The 21,904-nt window shown below is 39.4% G+C and overlaps 1 protein-coding gene across 1 annotated transcript in view; it reads left to right on the top strand.

The window, feature by feature from the left end:
* RGS17 (regulator of G protein signaling 17) overlaps positions 1-21,904 on the top strand; it is a 258,855-nt gene that overhangs the window by 213,482 nt on the left and 23,469 nt on the right. The window contains exon 6 of the mRNA XM_053711810.1: positions 10,722-10,956. Within this exon, the coding sequence (XP_053567785.1) occupies positions 10,722-10,956 (235 nt within the window). The remainder of the gene's footprint in view (positions 1-10,721; positions 10,957-21,904) is intronic.

Genomic DNA, 21,904 nt, shown 5'->3' with positions numbered 1-21,904 from the left:
TCTACGCTGTTTTAGAATTCAAGAAGAATCCTCCAACCATTCATTTTGTTCGATCACCTATTCCTGTAAAAGAATGAATGAGGCAAATAATCTGCCAGTATGTGGAAGATTTACTACTTGCAAAATGAATCCAAAAGTTGTCTCAGCCTCAGGGATTTTACTCCCACTTGAAAAAGATGATAGATGGACGCAAATTTTAGATTGCAGGGCTCTCAATTGCCACCTGAAGGTACAATCATTCAAGATAGAGTCTATTCTGACTGTGATTTCCCTAATTTCACCAGGTAACTTTCTGGTATCCATCAACATATTATCACATACCTATGAATATTATCCATGTGCATTTTCTAACATTTTCAGCAAATTCTCAGCACTGGCAGTTCAGAAATCTGCCCTTCGAGATTTCCTCTGCACCCAGAATCTTTACAAAGAACGTTGTTTCACTAATTGGAGAGATCAGGAAGAGACCCTTCAGATTCTTCAGTCCTTTGGTTGGTTAATAAATTGGAAGCTAAGTCAGCTACAGCCTTTTTAACAGACTGTGTTTTAGGTGCATTTGTTTGCCTTCTTTAAGAGAAAATAAAAGATTTGATAAGGTTTTTTAAGAACCTTTGGGTTTGCAATTATCTGAAAGAAAGAAATTGGATGAAGTCCCTTGGCAAATTTGACTTTAACGATTCACCTTGTAAGATGGTCTTGCTGGAAAATGAGACTGTTTCAAATTTTCTTCCACAAACATTGGAACAAGAGATTTCCCTTATCCCAAAGGGTCATATTACCAGCCTCTCTGAAGAAGTATTTTGTTTGGTGGATTCAACAATTAAACCTATCTCAGGATCTCAGCCTTGTAGGATTTCAGTGGATTCAAGTCACAACAGACTCCAGCAGTTATGGCTGAGGGACTCTTTGTCAATATTGTCAAGCTCAGGGGTAATTAAACAAGAGACAATATTCTCTGTTTGCAGGCATCCTGGAGGTTGTTGCTGTCTTTCAAGTCTTAAAGGCTTTCAAGAGGGTTCTGCAAGTGAAGTCAGTCACATTAATGTCAGACAACCAAACAGCAGTAGCCTATATCAAGTATCAAGGAGGAACAAGGAGTCATTTAGTCCTTTGGGCTGTAGCCTCAATTTTCAGATTGGCACAGAAAAATCTTAATCAGATTACAGCAGTCCATCTACTAGGTAATTTAAATGTGGAAGCAGACTTCATGAGAAGATCCAAGATTTTTCCACTTGAGTGGCAACTTCACAGAATAGTTTTTTCTCACCATGTGGGGGTTTCCAGATATGGACATGATGGCTAACAATCTCAATTGCCAGGTCAACAAGTTCTTTAGTCAATTTCCAGTTCCTGGATCATGGGGAAGTGATGTGTTCAGACAAAATTGGGATTTTCAACTGGGTTACATTTTATCTCAGTACCTTTTATACTAAGTCTCTTGAAGAGAATAAAGATGGAAAAGAGATTTATCGTGATTCTTCCTTATTGGCCCAGTAGTCTGGTCAACAGTTGGTAATTCAGGCACATTGGTTTCTCCCAAATTTAAGAGGAGTTCTTCATCAGGGTTATATACCTAATCAGAACACAAAGAAATGTCATCTGGCTGCCTGGCTACTGAGTTGTTAAGGTACAGTAGGATGAATATTCCTGTTCTAGTCATTGTAATTCTTTTAAAAGCTATAGAATTTAGGATGTTTTTTCCACATGGATTTCTGCATGTGAGAATTCTCTGGATAACTTTCAGCTCTATGATCTGCTTTATTTTTTAAATGATGCTTTCAGTAAGGGTTGTCTTTCTCTACACTCAAAGTCCAAGTCTCAGCAATTTCAGCAATATCAGGTTTTCGTTGAGCACAGGAACCTCTTACATTCCAGTTTTTTAAGGCTCTTTCTCACATTAGACCTAATATACGGTATTGAGTTCCTCCTTGGGATCTACCTTTGGTCCTGGATGTATTAATGGTTTCACCTTTTGAGCCTTTCAAGGCAGCCTTTTTATGGTTTATGACCTTGAAGACTGTATTTTTGTTAGCCATTACCTATGCATGTTGTGTTTGTGAACTCCATGCCTTGTCTATGTAGGAACCTTTTTTGGCCTTTCATAAGGATAAATTAATATTATGGACAGTTCCTGTATTTTTGCCGAAGGTTGTTTCAGAATTTCATTAATCTCAGGATATTGTTTTACAACACTTTTTCGATACAAATAAATTAATAGATGGATACACCTATATATTCTGAATGCTGTCAGATGTCTCCATTATTATGTGTATAGAAAGACTTTCGTCAGTCAAGCCGACTTTTAGTTATCCCCTCTGGGCCAAGAGAGGATAGTTAACCAGCAAAGACAACACTATCTGCTTGGATTGTTTGTTGCCCATCAAAATCTTATCAACTTCAAAACAAGCAAGCTCCTGATTGTTTGAAAGCACATTCAGCCTGGGCTATGGCAGCATCCTGGGCAGTCCACAATGTGGCCTCTGTGGACGAAGTTTGGCAGTCTGCAGTCTGGAAGACTCCTCACACTAAAATAAATTATATGTGGTTCAGTCTTCTTCTGCTAAAATTGGCAGGAAAGTCATCCATTATGTTCTTTCATAATAATTTTTTTTAGTATTCTTTGGTGGCTTATTTCCCACCCTTGGAGTTTTATAAAGTGTTGGTAGTCTCTCACCTGGCAAGTGATAGCTAGGTAGGCTTAGAAAACAAGAAATTAAATCATAGCTTTTATCCTAGCTAGCACTTACCAGGGGTTCCCTACCCTTTCTCTAGTGTCCTTTTCTAAGATCGACAGAACTAGGAATGACAAGGGGGGGGGATATCTACTTATATTTAGGTAAAAGGGGTGTGGTACATTTCTGAAGGGACTAAGGAGGAGGCTAAGATATAGAAATTTCATTTTTTTATTTAATTTCTTGTTTTTCTAATTTACGTTTCATGATAAAGTGTAATAATAGACACAGTGGGCTGGCTCCATTTCAATCTAAACTAATTTTCTTCCAAAGTACATTTTCTGTGTATTCATGAGGTTTTCAAATTCAATCCACTAAAAAAAATGTTTGAATACCACATGATAATGTTTGGCAAATGCATTTGTGACTGTAAATCTCCCCCCTTTATTTCATGATGCAATTCCACATCTGTAGTAAGAAGTTACATAAAATTATGTTTTTACTTTTTCAAATTCTACCTTTTGGACCTGATGAAAATACATTTATTTCATAAGATGTTGAGAGTCCACAGGAACATCATGGGGCCTATCTATCAAGCTCCGAACGGAGCCTGACGGCCCGTGTTTCGGGCGAGTCTTCAGACTCACCAAAAACTTAAGTTATGGAGCAGCGGTCACAAAGACCGCTGCTCCATAACCCTGTCCGTCTGCTCTGATGAGGCGGACAGGAATCGTCGAAATTCAACCAGATTGAGTTGATTGACACCCCCTGCTGGCGGCCCATTGGCCACGAGTCTGCAGGGGGCGGCTTTGCACCAGCAGCTCACAAGAGCTGCTGGTGCAATGCTGAATACGGAGAGCGTATTGCTCTTCGCATTCAGCGATGTCTTGCAGACCTGATCCGCACTGTCGGATCAGATTCACAAGACATTTGATAAATAGGCCCCATTATGTGAGGGATTAAAATTCCAGTCCAAAAAGGAGGAGGCAAAAACTTCACCTCGTACTCCAAGCAATCCTCTACTATACCCAGTTAATTTTTTGTCTCTAGAAGAAGGTGAATTCTGAACTGCTTTTATTCTTCACATCATTGATGGGGTTCTCTAACCAATTTGAGACTCATTATGCCCCTCAAGTGTCTCATTGACAGAGGGGAAGCCAAGAGTTCAACTTGGAAGTGAGCATCTTCTCCCAGTGAGAAATATGCCATAGTCCCACAATGTGAATTTACCTGCCAATACCCTAGTGTGCAGTGTGCTGCTCATTTAGATTCTTGGAACTGTGCATTCATTTTTCTTGGATGGGCTTTTCTACTGAATACTTTACCTGGAGTATATTGTAAAGGAAAGTGTAACAGATAAGGAGAAAATGTATCTTCCATGGACCATTGACTATTTAGTACAACAAATGATTAGTGTACACATAGCCTAGGGACAATCGACACTCATGTGGGCACTTTTGGCACATTTTAGTTTTCATGGTCAAAAATGGCCTCTAGCACTAGCACTTGTAGTCTGCACTGGGGATAGTAGTGAAGCTTATGTCAATGATAGGGACCACTTCTCCAGTAACAAACAAGGAGTTAAGAGCTGCAGTTTTGACACACAAAATGGTAAAAAAAAACATAGGTAATTTCTTCTCTGTGCAGTAGGCATCTTTGAAGTTCACAAGCTTTTTTTCTGTGGTCCATTGAGATGGTGAGAGCCGTATTCTGCATATTGGAGCTTTATTTATATACTTATTTTTTTAAAAAAGTGTTAATTTATGCTCTCTTTTGTATTTATTTTGTTTGTGTATCTTGCTTTCTTGTGTAGTGTCCCTAGACAGAAAATGCCAGTCCTCAAGAGGCTTACCTGTGCACGGCCAGGGATGAGCTAAGAAAACGTTATTAGCTTGGCTGGTGCCCTGGGGTGTGCTGTCTGCTGTCCAATGTTGGATGCGGATAAGTAAGCTGAAGATAGCAAAACAGCAGAAAAGGTAAGTGTCATGGGAGCTCATGCTATTATTAAAAATAGCCTTGATTATGTGACCTTTTCTAAGGATAGCATTATTTGTAGTGCTAAATTCAGAAAATACCTTGCTTTGTTAAAAAGCCTTTGAAGACACCATCATGTGCTTGGTTGTTATGTATGAAGACCCTGTCATTCTTGATTCAGACCTTTCCTCCACATTTGACCACAGCTTGTTTATTGGATTTTGTTTCTGGTCTGACCCTCTTCTGTACTGTACATTCTGAGCTGTGTATAGTGTTGCTGATATTTGGAACTGTTATTCAGATTACCCTTATGCCAGGTGTTTTGATACCTGGTTAACTTCCCTGCTTCTTGACTATTCTTCTGTTTACTCCTTGGCCTCTGATGCATGGCTCTGATTCTGCTTTCCCTGTAATGATTACACCCTGTTCCTGACTACCGCCTGCAGTAATCTCCTGCAATACTGGTTCCAGCCTGCAAAAAAGTTAACATTCTATTTACTAAAAAGTTATCATCCCAGTTCTTGTAACAGAATTGGTTCAGTGGTTTTTCTCCAACGTCTTCTTGGTTCCCAAAAAGTAGGACACTTTTCAACCTATTGTGAATCTCAAATCTCTAAACAAATTCCTAAAGGTTCCCACCTTCAAAATGGAAAACATTTGCACTATTCTTCCTTAAGTTCAGGAGGGTCAGTTTATCTCAGTTTAACTTAAAGTTGCTTATTTGTGTACCACAGTTCACAAAGACCATTTAAAGTTCCATCAGATTTGCTTTCTAGACACAAATTACAAGTTTGCGGTGCTTCTGTTTGGGCCTTGGCACTGACTGGGTGTTAACAAAGGTACTGGGAGCCTCATTGTTGTGGATTGAGCTCAGGACATCTTAATAGCACCTTATCTGTATGTTTTTTTTCTGCAGGTGTCTTCAGCTGGCAGTTGGATATAAAGAGACATTGCTACTGATGATGCTCCACAGACAAAGGGATTTATTTTTCTTCAATATTAAGTCTCCTTTCTTGAGTTAATTATAGACTTGGTTTCCATAAGATTGACTCTAACAGAGGAGTTCAGGACCAAGATGCAGAAAGTGCGTGCTTTTATACAGCACAACCCTCTTCCAAATGTTGCTCAATGCATGGAAGTAGTGGTGCTGATGGCTGCTGCTTTAAATGGAGTTTAATTTATCTGGCTTCATCTGAGACCATTGCAGCTCTATCATTTGTGTCAGTGGAACAGAGATCACAAGGATTTGTCCCAGGTTTTCGAGGACAATAGATGCTCTGCACTCTCAGACATTCCCTAGCTCTGTAGACTGGTGTCCTTTGTGACAGAGCTAGGCAACCTCTGAGAGTGCAGAGCATCTTCTGTCCTCGAAAAGCAAATTTACTTATACACATTTTATAACACAGGGTGATCTTCAAGGCTCTTTAGAGTTGGCCTAGTACATGACGGGAGCTGTTCATCAGATTTCAATTGAACAGTGTCACAGTCCTGGTTTACATCAATCATCAGGGGTAATTTGGAGTTATCTGATAGTGAAGGAGGTTTCATCACCCCCTGATATCGGCTATTTACATGCAAGAAATCAATAATTGTGAAAAGGATGCAGTCAGAAGTGCCTTCATCTGGGAGAGTGGTCTCTGTCTGCATCTGGAAGTATTCGACCAGAACATGAGACATTGAGGATTGACAGAGATAGGGCTTATGGCCACCCACTTGAATTAGAAGCTTCTTTGTTTTTTTGTGCAAGAGCTCTAAATGCTCAAACAGATCTTCTGCATGCCTTAGTGGTACCATGGTCATTAAGTGCCATGTAGCTCTATCTGCTGCTCCCCAGAATGATAGATAGAATCAAGTAGTAGTGGGCCTCAGTAATTACTCTGGCTTGGCCTTGCAGAATATAGTATGCATACCTTATGCAGATGTCATCTTGCTACCAGGGCGTCTTCCTGTTAGGAGAGATCTTTTCTCCCAGAATCTCTACTTTAATAAGGACCTCAGGATTGGCGATTGAACTCCTGATTTTGTCCAATAGAGGTTTGTCGAACAAGGTGATTAAAAACCTTTAAGCTAGAAAGCCTGTACCCAGGCGTCTTGGCATGGTGAGCAGTTAAGGCTACCATTCGTAAATCTTTTAGATTCATACTGTCCTAGAATTTCTTCAGGATGGTTTGGAGAAAGGTTTGTCAGCAAGCTCTGTTAATGGTCTGATTTCTGCCATTTCTGTACTTTGTCACAGGAAAATTCAGACATTTGACCAGTTGCTAATTAGACTCAAACCTCTTATTCATCAAGCTACTCTTTCTTGAAGTCTCAGTTCGTTTCTGAGGGTGATTAAAGCTCATCTTTTAAAACCAATACATTTCCTCATTTATGATCTGTGCTGGCAAGCTACTTTACAGATCTTCCATCAGGATAAGCTGCTTTGTGACCCAGTTATTATTTTTTTCATAAGGAAATCTATGGATATTATGAGGAGATTACTGTTCCTTCCTAGTGTCTGGTGCATAATAATTCTATAGACCAACTTCTCTATACCTGGATTCTATTACAACTCTCATATTTTATATGGAACAGGCTAAGTCTTTCATTTTTTCTTCTGCTTTTTTTGTCCCATTTCTCTGGACCTCACAAGAACCACAAGGCTACTGAGAAAAGGACATCTTATAACAGGGAAAACTCCCATTGAGCATATACTGTTCATGCCACTAGAGCAGGACTTCTTGGTCCTTTCATAACAATACCTCTTTGGATCAAATCAGGTAGGTGGCTAGTTGGTCTTCCTTTTATATGTTTGCCAAGTTCTACTATTTCAATGTTTATGTGTCATGCCAGGAGTTGGACCAGCCTGCTTGGCTCTTTCTTTGTTTATTTTCCAAATGTGGACATTATCTTACCTGATAAATTTAATTGTTTTATAATTTTTATTTTTTATAAACATTGTATAATGGAATGTTTCTAAAAAACAAATAAAGTTGACAATAAACTTTGACTGCCATAAGACGTTACAAAGTATTGAATAAGAAGGTTTTAGATCTCTATTATTATGCATTTGCAGAGATATTTTAGAGATAGCAAGGAAAAGATTGACATAACACTGCACATAAATTCTACGAAAGTTCAATGCCTCATCAAATATCAGTCAAAAAGATTAAAAATATGTATATAAATGTGTGTTTATATTGTATATTATATATATATATATATATATATATATATATATATATATATATATATATATATATATATCCCTTAGGGTATGCTACTTCCCAATACCTCTTGTGTGCAAATATCTATAACTCACAAAATGATTTTAAGTCTAGTATTGTGTGAACTCACCAAAATAATCAAAACTAAATTATATAGATTATATTTGTCTATGAGAAAATTGCCTGTGCACTTTAAAAATAAAATAAAGTTTTACATTTTTTTATTAATGCATTAAACTATAGTTTATTATCAAAATATGGCTGTGTAATATATTTACTATATTGAAACAGCAAGAAAGTTCAATGTATCATTATCTATCTATTTAAATATATCAATAATTGCACCTAAATCCCTTTATATGTATTCCTTGATAGTGGAATGCTGCTCTGATTTCCCAGAAGATGATAGGAACCCTAAATAATTTATATAATTATAACTTGGATTTTAAATAGTTGGATATTTATTTTAAGTCATTTTGCTAGTGGATATTTCATGTGTAGTGGAATGTGAAAATGTAAATATAATGCATTGGGATCCAAATGAGTTCCCACAGCTTCTAAATCTGGGAAATCCTCATTCTGGGAAGGTAAGACACATCTTTATTTTGGCCTGCAACCAAATTACAGTTTAACCTCACATAGCAAGGCAGCCAGCAAAATGAGATCAGACTGTTTAGAAGCATTTGTTTTAATTTTAATAGGTCTTGGGAATCAAATATATGTTTACAAATCATGACCAACAGCTATCTGCCTAGCTAAACTAAACAAGGTTTTAGGAAGAAAAAAAAGACTATATGAAGTGAATATTTGAGTGAACTAAAAGGGAATGATATGAAAAGACATTTAGGAGGAAAAGGTACAAAAAATAGATTTATTGGTACTGTGTATTAAAGGGACATATAAGTTAAAATTAAACCTTCATGATTCAAAAAGTTTGTGTAATTTAAAAAAAAAATGTTTTTTTTTTAATTTGTATTATAATTGTATTACCTTTTGCTGAAACAGTTTCTTTTTATTAGAACCATACTGAGGAAGGTATGCATGTGTCTTAAAGGGACAGTCTAGTCAGAATTCAACGTTCATGATTCAGATAGGGCATGTCATTTTAAACAACTTTCCAGTTTACTTTTATCATTACATTTGCTTTGTTCGCTTGGTATTCTTTGTGGAAAGCTAAGCCTAGGTAGGTTCATATGCAAATCTATTATCATGTATGCTTTCTTGTATTTGACAAATTCAAAACTATTTTGTCTGCTAAATCAGTGTTTCTCAACCGCGGTCCTCAAGTAGCCATAAGAGGCCAGGTCTTTACTATAGCTGAACTAGAGCACAGGTGAAATAATCAGTTGATGGATGAGAGCAGGTTAGTTACCATGGTTACTGATCAGCTGATTATTTCACCTGTGCTCTAGTTCAGTTTTAATAAAAACCTGGCCTGTTCGCTGGACTTGAGGACCGCGGTTGAGAAACACTGCACTAAATTACAGAATGTTATATTCTGCATGTAAAGTCATGCTTTATAGGTTATGTGTATATTTTGTTATGAAAATGAAAATATACAGTAGCACCCTGCCTTCTTAACTGACTAATACACAAGCCAAGAGGATAAACACAAAAACCTAAATAAGAGCATATAGTAAATAATCACAACTTATTTTACATATTTATGGTGCTCCATATTCAATATTATAACAAATAAAATAATCTTATATTAATTATAATATAATAATATTATATTAATATAATATGATATGAAATATATAGTAATATAATAATATATTAAACTGATTGGTAAACTTCAAATTCATGTGTTAAAGGGGCATGATAGTGCAATGTAAAATTATTTAATTCTTTAGAGCATTTTATTATTGTAGAAATGGTCACAGGTAATTAGGATTAAACACATAGTTAAAGGGATATTGTAATCAACTTTCTTTTCTTTTGTCTTTTTATAAAAATGTATTTTTTTTTTATTTTTTTTTAACTGATTTGAATAAATCACAATTTTCTTGTCATACTTCACCATTAAAGCAGTCACAGTTGTCTTTTTCAGTAACAATTAGTAGGAAGTACAAAACCAATACTGCAGTATTTTTAAACACCTGTATTACTTTATACTCTTATAACAGTATATATTTAAACATGTAACTAATCAATTTACAAGCTCTGGGATATATGAAGTATAAAGAAACTTAATAATTAGAAGTTAAGCTATATAAACATATTATATTACCAAATGTAAAACATTCTTTGGATACATCTAGTGTTTTATGGGGAAACCGTGATGGGCGGGAGGGACTGGGCGTGTTGTGGGTGGAGCCAGTTGGAGCTGGAGGAGTCTGGGAAGGGTGGTGGTGAGAATATGAGAGTTGATCACAGTTGTGTGGGCATAGGGGGCAGCTACTATGCTGGGAAGGCTAAAATTAGTTTTAGTGTGAGCTGATTTGGGATGAAATTTATTCACAGGCTGACAATGTAGACTCTCACAGCTCTATTAGTGGAGATCGACAAGCCATACAAGCATGATAGATAAACAGGATAAAAAACTATGATACATATTAAAATGTCCTATTTTATAATCAGCAAAAGAAAAACTTTAATTTTTCTTTAAATCAAACCCAATATTCCCGTGTTGAAGTCTGGATTTGTATTGTAGGTTTTACTATTTGTAATGAAGATATTTAGAAAAATAAGTTTAAAAAAACATTTAACCTGGAGATAAATAACAACTGGTAATTTTATTTAATAGTACAAACATTTTTAATCTCATGTGTACAGTTATGGGAACTTTTGTATATGTAAAAATGAGTGCATATGACATGGCATTAATAAATCATAACTTTTTTTTTTTTTTTTTTTTTTTTTTTAGCCAAGAACCCACTACAGACGAAATTCTGTCTTGGTCTCACAACTTTGACAAGATGATGAAAAGTCCTGCAGGAAGAAATCTATTCCGAGAATTCTTACGCACAGAATATAGTGAAGAAAATCTTCTTTTCTGGCTAGCATGTGAAGAATTAAAGAATGAACAAAACAAGAAACTAGTTGAAGAAATGGCAAGAAATATATATGAAGATTACATCTCTATACTTTCACCAAAAGAGGTATAACTACTGCCCCAGCAAAATTATATCCCTGAAGGTTTTTAATATGAAAATGTCATGAAAATGTAAGGAAATTATTTAACTTAAAGGGACATTAAACACAAACTCTAAACTACATGATTATGAAACTTCATATATACGAATAATTTTGCAATGAAAACTGCAGCTTTATTTTGTCAAATTACTATATTGTTTTATGTTTATTTGTTTCATTGATTTCCATGTCCCTAAGAACAAAATAACCCTTGCTAACCAATCACAAGTTTATATTTAGTTATAGCACAAACACTCAGCTAGATTACGAGTTTGGCGTTATGAGTGAAAAAGCATTGTTATGGCCCATAACGATGCTTTTTCCATAACGCCGGTATTACAAGTCTTGTCAGAATAGCTGTACTGCACACTTTTTTTGCCGTCACGCAACATCAGTACCGCACTTTAAGAAAAGTCCTTTTTCAATGGGACTTCCATAGCGCCGGTATTATGGGTTTTGCTGTGAGGCCAAAAAGTGAGCGGTACAGCCTAAAATGACAAGATCCGTACTGCCATCTAAAGTCAGTAGTTATGAGTTTTTCGTTACACAGCTGTAGCATAAAACTCATAACTAAACTGTCAAAAAGTACACTAACACCCATAAACTACCTATTAACCCCTAAACCGAGGCCCTCCCACATCGCGAATACTATAATAAACCTATTAACCCCTAAACCGATGCCTTCCCGCATCGCAAACACTATTTAAATATTATTAACCCCTAATCTGCCGTCCGCCCACACCGCCGCTATAATAAACCTATTAACTCCTAAACCTAAAGTAACCCTAACACCCCCTAACTTTAACATAATTAAAATACAGCTAAATTAAACTTACAATTATTAACAAAATAATACCTATTTTAAACTAAATACAAACTTACCTGTAAAATAAAACCTAAGCTAGCTACAATATAACTAATAGTTATATTGTAGCTAGCTTAGGTTTTATTTTTATTTTACAGGTAAGCTTGTATTTATTTTAACTAGGTAGACTAGTTAGTAAATAGTTAACCATTTACTAACTACCTAGCTAAAATAAATACAAATTTACCTGTAAACTAAAACCTAACCTGCCTTACAATAAAACCTAACATTACAATAAAATAAATTAAATTAATACAATACATTTATCTAAATTACAAAACAAAATAAACACTAAATTACACAAAATAAGAAACGAAATTATCAAAAATAAAAAATAATTACTACTAATCTAATAGCCTTATCAAAATAAAAAAGCCCCCCCAAAATAAAAAAAAACCCTAGCCTACACTAAACTACCAATGGCATTCTTCATGGTTGTCAACAAAGATAGGACGGGGACGAGGCAACACAGTGGTAAACCGATTACAAACCAATGGTTTCAAGAGGGAGACATGAAAAACATTGGAGTTGCACATTGCAGGAGGAAGGTCAAGAGCATAGGCCACAGGATTAACCTGTCGGAGTATTCGAAAAGGACCAACATAACGGGGAGCCAGTTTATTGGAAGGCACACAAAGGTTCAAGTTGCGGGAGGACAGCCAAACCCTCTCACCAACCTGGTAGGAAGGCGCGGGCAGATGACTACGATCAGCCTGGAACTTTTGGCGCTGCATAGAACGATGAAGGCAATCCTGAATCTGCACTCACATGGAACACGTGAATTCCCTGAGACATGAATCGGGCAACAAGGATGGTTGAAACCCATAATTCGTCATGAATGGGGATAACTGGGAGGAAGCATTAATAGCACTATTATGAGCGAACTCTGCCCAAGGTAACAATTCAGACCAATTATTGTGGTGATCTGAGACATAGCAATGGAGGAACTGTTCCAGAGCTTGATTAGACCGTTCTGCAGCTCAACTGGATTGAGGGTGATATGCAGAGGAGAAGGAAAGCTGGATCCCCATTTGAGAACAAAAGGAACGCCAAAATCTGGAGACAAACTGGCTACCCCGGTCCGACACTATCTCCTTGGGTAACCCATGTAAACGGAAGACCTCCCGGGCAAAAATTGAAGCAAGCTCCTGAGCAGTAGGCAACTTCTTCAAGGGAAAGCAATGTGACATTTTAGAAAAACGGTCAACCACCATTAGGATAACAGTATTGCCATTGGAAACAGGGAGCTCGACAATGAAGTCCATGGAAAGATTTGTCCAAGGACGCTCACCATTAGCAATAGGTTGAAGAAGACCCACAGGTAGACGTCGAGGAGTCTTATTCTGTGCACAGACTAAGCAGGAGGCAACATACACAGCAACATCAGAACGAAGACCTGGCCACCAGAATTGTCGAGTGACAGACCAAATCATTTGGTTCTTGCCCGGGTGACCTGCGGCTTTAGGATAGTGGTAAGTATGCAATATTTTAGTTTGAAGATTCTCAGGTACAAAGCACTTACCACTAGGTTTCTCAGGAGGTGCATTGGTTTGTGCAGCCAGGATCTCCTCCCCTAAAGGTGACGTAAAATTTGTATGTATGGTGGCCAAAATATGGTCAGGAGGTATAACTGGAATAGGTACAGACTTCTCCTTGGACAGAGGCGGAAATTGGCGAGAGAGGGCATCAGCCCTAACATTCTTACTACCAGGCAGGTAGGAGACCACATAATTAAACTGAGACAAAAATAGCGCCCATCTGGCCTGTCAGGGCGACAAATGTTTTGCTTCTGATAGATAAGTCAAATTCTTGTTGTCAGTAAGAATGAGCACTGGTACGCTAGTACCCTCGAGAAGGTGCCTCCATTCCTTGAGTGCCAAAATTATGGCCAGTAGTTCCCTGTCGCCAATTTCATAATTTCAATTTCTTAGAGAAGAAACCGCACAGATACAAGGAACCGTCAAGCATAGGACGTTGAGACAAGAGGGCAACTACTCCAGTCTCAGACGCATTGACCTCAAGAACAAAAGGCAGGACAGGGTTAGGATGATCCAGAACTGCAGCAGCATCAAAGGCAATCTTAAGACTCTCAAAAGCCTTATTGGGAGTAGGTGACCAATGAAGTGGATCATTCTCCTTACGGGTCATGTCAGTGATAGGTTTGACCAAGGAAGAAAAGTTTTTAATAAACTTCCTATAGTAATTGGCAAAGCCCAAAAAACGTTGAATAGAGCGAAGACCAACTGGGCGAGGCCACTGCAGGACTGCAGACAACTTGTCAGGATCCATGGAGAACCCTGCAATGGAGATTACATAACCTAGGAAGGTTACTTGAATCTGATGGAACTTACATTTCTCTAGTTTACAAAACAGGCCGTTCTCGCGTAGTCTCTGAAGTACCCGTGTAACATCAGAACAATGAGCCTCAAGTGTGGGTGAGTGTATGAGGATATCATCTAAATACACCACAACACACTGTTACAACTTATCTCATAGAACATCATTAATAAATTCCTGGAAAACAGCTGGAGCATTACATAGGCCAAAAGGCATTACAAGATACTCATAATGCCCACTCCTGGTGTTAAATGCTGTTTTCCATTCGTGGCACTCCTTAATCATAACGAGATTGTATGCTCCTCTCAAATCAAGTTTAGAAAAGACCGTAGCTCCCTTGAGGTTGTCAAAGAGTTACGTAATGAGCGTAATAGGGTAAGCATTCTTAATGGTAAGACAATTAAGACCCCTATAATCGATGCATGGTCTTAACTCGCTACCCTTTTTCTTCACAAAGAAGAAGCCAGCCCCTGCAGGAGAGCAGGATTTGCGGATGATCCCCTGTGACAGAGCATCGGCAACATACTCCTCCATAGCACAATTCTCTGCAACGAGAGAGGAAAAACCCGGCCGAGGAGGAATGGCTCTGGGTTGCAGGTCTATGGCACAATCGTAAGACCGGTGAGAAGGCAACATACCGGCACACACCTTGTAAAAAACGTCTTGGAACTCTCGGTACTCTTCAGGCACTTGAGATACCGAAGAAGTGCACGGGACTTTGACTGGTTTCCGAAGACAAGTGGAAATACATTGCGGAGACCACAACAATATTTCGGACCTACGCCAGTCGAGACTGGGATTGTGCTTTTGGAGCCAGGGATAACCCAGAACAACCGGAAAATGCGGAGAGTTAATCACCTGGAACTGAAGGGTTTCAAAATGGAGAGCCCTAACAGCCATGGATAATGGAGTGGTTTCGTGAGTAATGAGTGCAGGCTGAAAAGGCCTGCCATCAATGGCCTCAATAGCAAGGCGGAACGGACCGAGGCAATACAGGAATGGAATGCTGTGATACAAAAGCACTGTCAATTAAATAGCCCGCAGCACCGGAGTCAACAAGAGCCTGGGTGACTATGGAGGAGTCCACCCAGTAAAGGACAACCGTGACCAAAGGTTTCTCCTTTAGCGGTTCCGGGGATGAGTATAAACCACCCAAGGTCTGCCACCAACAGGACCCTAGGTGCGAGCGTTTAACCAGCCATGTAGGACAAAACTTTAAAAGGTAGCTTTGTAACCCGCTATAGAGACAGAGCCCCTCCCTCCTCCTAAAGGCCCTCTCCGCCGTGGAGAGACGCGTAAATCCGAACTGCATCGGCACAGCAGTACCTGGTGACTCGGGACCAGGAGACATGGGAGGAGAGGGAGGCATGGGTGGGAACGACAACATAGGAGACAACGGTACAGAAGGCTTCTGCAAGTGCTCCTTGAAAGAGGACCTCTCTCTGAGTCTGATGTCAATTAGAATTAAAAAAGACACCAAAGTCTCGAGATCCTCTGGTAAATCTCTGGCAGCAACTTCATCTTTAATCACATCAGAAAGCCCATGAAAGAAGGCGGCAACAAGGGCTTCATTGTTCCAACCAACCTCTGCGGCAAGCGTATGGAACTCAATGGCATACTGAGCAACAGATCTCGTACCTTGCTGAATGGACATGAGTCGTTTGGCAGCAGAGCAGTGGCGTCACTAGGGTTGGTGTCACCCGGTGCGGTAAGTTATGGTGTCACCCCCCCCCCCCCAGAAAGCAGACACACACAAAAACACAGGCAAACACACATACAAACACTCAGACACACTTAAAACATACTCAGATGCAAACACAAACACTCGGAAACACACTCAGACACACACACAAAAATACACACACAAAAACACTGAGACACACACACTTACAAAATATATAAACTGCACTGCATTAATTATAAAGCGCATGCCTAGAGCTGCTCCCTGGCTCAGCACAACATCAAATGAAAGATAAACAGAGCACTCTAAAATAAATCACTAAAGAAAAGTTTTAGGTGCAAACTATGAAAATTCTGCTCTCTGACTCTGTTCCAAGCCTGTCAGTACACAGCCTCGGGCCGCGTGCCTACCGCTTCTTATGGCCAATCACCTATGCACTCTGCCCACCCCCAGACCCCCGCCCGCCCTCCTACCTGTTCAGTGTGCACTTAGTGTACCGTAACCGTAATGGTCTGGTGGGCATCATACGTGGCTCCTTCACTTTAAAGACAGTGTCAAACAGTCATGCGGTCAGGTGCCAGGCATCCCCTCATGATTTGCCAGTTCCCGTTTAGAGAGACAGCACAGCAGTGAGTGACTCCACTGCTCCACATGTCACTGAGCAGTGAGCACAGATAGGCAGGCAGGTTTAGGCTAGCAGCGCAACTTTGCAAGCCCCACGGCATGCCCACAACATTCATAGCGAAATTGGGCAGGGGAGAAGCAAAGTACAAACAAGCAAAAGCAGCCGGGAAAACTATTTGTTGAAATTGCAGCACTGGCTCAAGGGGCAAAAAAATTGTGTGTCTACAACTTCCCCAGTCCCACCAATGTTCACAAATGCCAGCCCCTCTAATAAAAAAAAATCTATGCATCTCAACATTGTATTTCTTTGAATTTCAATAAAATTTTTAAAAAAAAAAAATTTTTTTTTTTTGGTGTCACCCCCTGGAGGGTGTCACCCGGGTGCGGCCCGCCTCCCCCTAGTGACGCCACTGCAGCAGAGGAGGAGAGAGACAGAACATCAAATACCCTTTGAAAGGAGGCCACAAATTCAGGGTAATTAGAAATCACAGGTTTATTAGTCTCCCACAAGGGATTAGCCCAGGCAAGGGCCATGTCAGAGAGTAAAGAGATGATAAATCCCACCTTAGCTCTGTCAGAGGGAAACGCCTGAGGTAACATCTCAAAGTAAATGCCCACCTGGTTCAAAAACCCTCTGCACTGACTAGGATCGCCTCCATAACACTGAGGTAGAGGTGCAGAACCGGACATGCTCCTGGTAGGACTAGGTGCAGCAGCGGAAACAGGAGCAGCCATAACTTGTGGGACACTCTGGTCCAAATGTGCAGTGCGAGTCAGCAGGGTTTGCAGGGCTAGTGCAAATTGATCCAAGTGGTGATCCTATTCCTCAATCCTGGAAATGATTGTAGGTAAAGGTGGATTATTAGCACCATCAGGATTCATGGCCTTTGCATAATGTCTGGGTGCCAGGAATCAGACTGAGACAAGAAATGCAAAAATAATCACACCTTTATTAATAACAAAAATAATAAAAAGTCCATAAGTCAAATAACAAGCCAAGAGTCAAAACCAGAGCTGGTAGTCAGACGAGCCGAGTCAGGAGCTAAAGCGAGTAGTCAGACGAGTCGGAATCAGGAACAAAGAGAACAGCAAAGTCAGGAACAAGCCAGGAATCAGGAACCAGAAGAGATGTCAGACTAGCCAGGTAATACACAGGACCTCACAAACAGGTCTGAGACAACTCAAGGACAAAGCATACTGAACAGAGGCCCTTTAAATATTAAGTGATGACATCATAATTCTGAGACTGCAACCTGTCTCACACAGATGATGTACAACAGTCTGACCATAAGAGGGCGTGCAGGAAATGAGCAGCATCACACACTCTGAACCAGATTCAGCAAGAAAGGTGAGTAAAATGGCTGCCAGCAGCACATGGCAAACAAATCAGGGAAAAAAACCCTGACAAAAGGGAAACTTCATTCTTTGTTGACTATCGGAAGAAGAGGATGCTCCGTGCCGGATGTCTTGAAGATGGACCCACTCCACACCGGATGGATGAAGATATAAGATGCCGGCTGGATGAAGATAGAAGATGCCGTCTGGATGAAGACTTGTGCCCGCTTAGATGAAGACTTCTGCCGCCTGGATGAGGATGGATGTCCGGTCTTCGAAAACTGTAAGTGGATTGTCGGGGGTTAGTGTTTATTGTTTTTTTAAGGGTTTATTGGGTGGGTTTTATTTTTAGCTTACGGTTTGGGCAGTAAAAAAGCTAAATGCCTTTTTAAGGGCAATGCCCATCCAAATGCCCTTTTCAAGGCACTGGAGATCTTAGGTTTATTTAGATTAGGTTTTTATTTGGGGGGTATGGTTGTGTGGGTGGTGGGTTTTACTGTTGGGGGGTTTGTATTTTTTTTACAGGTAAAAGAGCTGATTTCTTTCCTTTTAAGGGCCATTGGCAGTTTAGTGTAGGCTAGGGGTGTTTTATTTGGGGGGGGGGGCTTTTTTATTTTGATAGGGCTAATAGATTAGGAGTAATTCTTTTTTATTTTTGATCATTTCGTTTTTTATTTTGTGTAATTTTGTGTTAATTTTTTTGGTAATTTAGATAAATGTATTTTATTAATTTAATTTATTTCATTTTATTGTAATGTTAGGTTTTAGTGTAAGGCAGTTAGGTTTTATTTCACAGGTAAGTTTGTATTTATTTTAACTAGGTAGCTAGTAAATAGTTAATAACTATTTACTAACTAGTCTACCTAGTTAAAATAAATACAAACTTACCTGTGAAAACAAAATAAAACCTAAGATAGCTACAATATAACTGTTAGTTATATTGTAGCTAGCTTAGGTTTTATTTTACAGGTAAGTTTGTATTTAGTTTTAAATAGGAATTATTTAGGTAAAAATTGTAACTTTAATTTAGATTTATTTTAATTATATTCAAGTTAGGGTTAGGGTCAGGGGTTAATAGGTTTATTATAGCGGTGGTGTGGGCGGACGGCAGATTAGGGGTTAATAATATTTAATAGTGTTTGCGATGTGGGAGGGCGGCGGTTTAGGGGTTAATAACTGTAATGTAAGTGGCAGCGATGTTAGGAGCAGCAGATTAGGGGTTAATAGTTTTATTTATGTGGTGGCGATGTTAAGGGTGGCAGATTAGGGGTTAATAAAATTATGTAGGTAGCGGCGATGATAGGGGCAGTAGATTAGGGGTGTTTAGACTTGGGGTTTATGTTAGGGTGTTAAGTTTAAACGTACCTTTTTCTTTCCCCATAGACATCAATGGGGATGCGTTACGGAGCTTTTGTTTCCTTGAGCGCAGGTGTTAGGCTTTTTTTTTTTGCCGGCTCTCCCCATTGATGTCTATAGGGAAATCGTGCACGAGCACGTCAAAGCAGTGCTTGTATTTGGGTGAGGTATGGAGCTCAACGCAATCATATCGCCTGCACAAGCCGGGTTTTTTTTAAAAACGGTAATACCAGCGCGATAAAAGGTGAGCGGTGAAAATAACGTACAAGTAATTAGCAAGCAGCCATAACACAAAACTCGTAATCTAGCTGTCTGTTTGCACATGTGTAGACTGGGGTAGCATGCTCTCTTGTATTTCCTTAAAGGGACAGTCTACTCCAGAATTGTTATTGTTTAAAAAGATTGATAATCCCTTTATTACCCATATATTATAATAATATAATTTCTTCTGTAAAGGTAAGACGAGTCCACGGATTCATCCTTTACTTGTGGGATATTATCCTCCTGCTAACAGGAAGTGGCAAAGAGCACCACAGCAGAGCTGTCTATATAGCTCCTCCCTTAGCTCCACCCCCCAGTCATTCTCTTTGCCTACTCTAAGTACTAGGAAGGGTAAAGTGAAAGAGGTGATAAAATATTCGTTTTTAATTTCTTCAAGCAAGAGTTTGTTATTTTAAATGGTACCGGTGTGTACTATTTACTCTCAGGCAGCAGATGGATGAAGACTGCTGCCTGGAGGATGATGATCTTAGCATTTGTAACTAAGATCCATTGCTTTTCCCACAGAGGCTGAGGAGTACAGGAAACTTCAGTGTGAGGAACGGTTTCATGCTATGCAGCAGTGAGGTATGTTCAGTCATATTTTTCTGGAGAGACTGTGTATTTCAGAAAGGCTGACATTATACCCAGGAGGGTAAGGGTAAGCAGTAATCCTAGCGCTAAAAGAAGGGCATTACTTAGCTTGCATATGGGGCCAATTACAAATATGGTTAACACTGAATTGCAAATGTTTGTGAGCAAACGTTTTTTGATTTGGGAGTGCTTTAACGTTTTTGTGGGCAATAACGTTTTGGGCAGACTTTATTAAGGGCACACATGGCTTAACTTTTGGGTCTCAGAACCCACATGGCTAGTTATAACTGCTCTGGTGTGGTTCTTTAAGGCTGTGGAGACATCGCGCCTCAGATGCGCAGTTAGTTTTATCAGCAAGCAGCAAGCTCTAACTCCTGAGGGCCCTGGTGTATGTTTTGGGCCAAATCGAAGCTTTTACCCCACATTTTCGATCCCTGAGGGCAGGTAGTGGCAAGGTGCTGAGAGTGTTTTTTTCCGGATCTGGGCCAATTTTCGATCCGGTTTGCAAATTAAGGGGTTCATTGTAAAAAAAAATTGTGCTGCAGTCTTAACTACCTCTATTGTGTCTACATACAAAATTTTGAAAAATTTGGTGCATGTTTAGGCTGTTTTGCAGAACGTGTATGCTTTTTTTTCTTAAAGGCTCAGTACTGTTTTTTAAGATTGTTATTTTTTTCACTAAATAAAGTGTTTTCATGCTTGTTTATAGTCATTACTAGCCTGTTCAACATGTCTGACATTGAGGAAAGTCAATGTTCAATATGTTTAGAAGCCATTGTGGAACCTCCACTTAGAATGTGTCCCTCATGCACTGAAAGGTCAATAAATTGTAAAGAACATATTTTAGCTACTAAAAGTATGTCGCAGGATGATTCTCAGTCAGAAGAGAATCAGGTTTTGCCATCTAATTCTCCCCAAGTTTCACAACCGTTAACGACCGCACAAGCGACGCCAAGTACTTCTAGTGCGTCTAATTCTTTCACCCTGCAAGATATAGCCGCAGTTATGAATACTACCCTCACAGAGGTTTTATCTAAGCTGCCTGGGTTGCAGTGGAAGAGCAGTAGGTCTGGTGTGAGAACAAACGCTGAGCCCTCTGACGCTTTATTAGCCATTTCCGATGTACCCTCACAATGTTCTGAAGTGAGGGATTTGCTGGCTGAGGGAGAGATTTCTGATTCAGGAAATATGTTCCCTCAGACAGATTCAGATATGACGGCTTTTAAATTTAAACTAGAACACCTCCGCTTATTGCACAGGGAGGTTTTAGCGACTCTGGATGATTGTGACCCTATTGTAGTTCCAGAGAAATTGTGTAAAATTGACAGATTCCTAGAGGTTCCTGCCTACACTGATGTTTTTCCGGTCCCTAAGAGGATTTCGGAAATTGTTACTAAGGAGTGGGATAGACCAGGTATTCCGTTCGCTTCCCCTCCTACTTTTAAGAAAATGTTTCCCATATCTGACACCGTGCGGGACTCATGGCAGACGGTCCCTAAGGTGGAGGGAGCTATTTCTACCCTGGCTAAGCGTACAACTATACCTATCAAGGACAGTTGTGCTTTCAAAGATCCTATGGATAAAAAATTAGAGGGTCTTCTGAAGAAAATATTTGTTCACCAAGGTTTTCTTCTCCAACCTATAGTGTGCATTGATCCTGTAACTACTGCAGCGTCCTTTTGGTTCAAGGCTCTGGAAGAGGCTCTTCAGGTTGAGACCCCATTAGATGATATTCTGGATAGAATTAGGGCTCTCAAGCTAGCTAATTCTTTCATTACAGATGCCACTTTTCAATTGGCTGAATTAGCAGCAAAGAATTCAGGTTTTGTCATTTTAGCGCGTAGAGCGTTATGGCTTAAGTCCT

Source organism: Bombina bombina, chromosome 4, assembly GCF_027579735.1.
Source record: "Bombina bombina isolate aBomBom1 chromosome 4, aBomBom1.pri, whole genome shotgun sequence".
Classification (NCBI taxonomy): Eukaryota; Metazoa; Chordata; class Amphibia; order Anura; family Bombinatoridae; genus Bombina; species Bombina bombina.
This window is presented reverse-complemented; position numbering and strand designations above follow the sequence as displayed.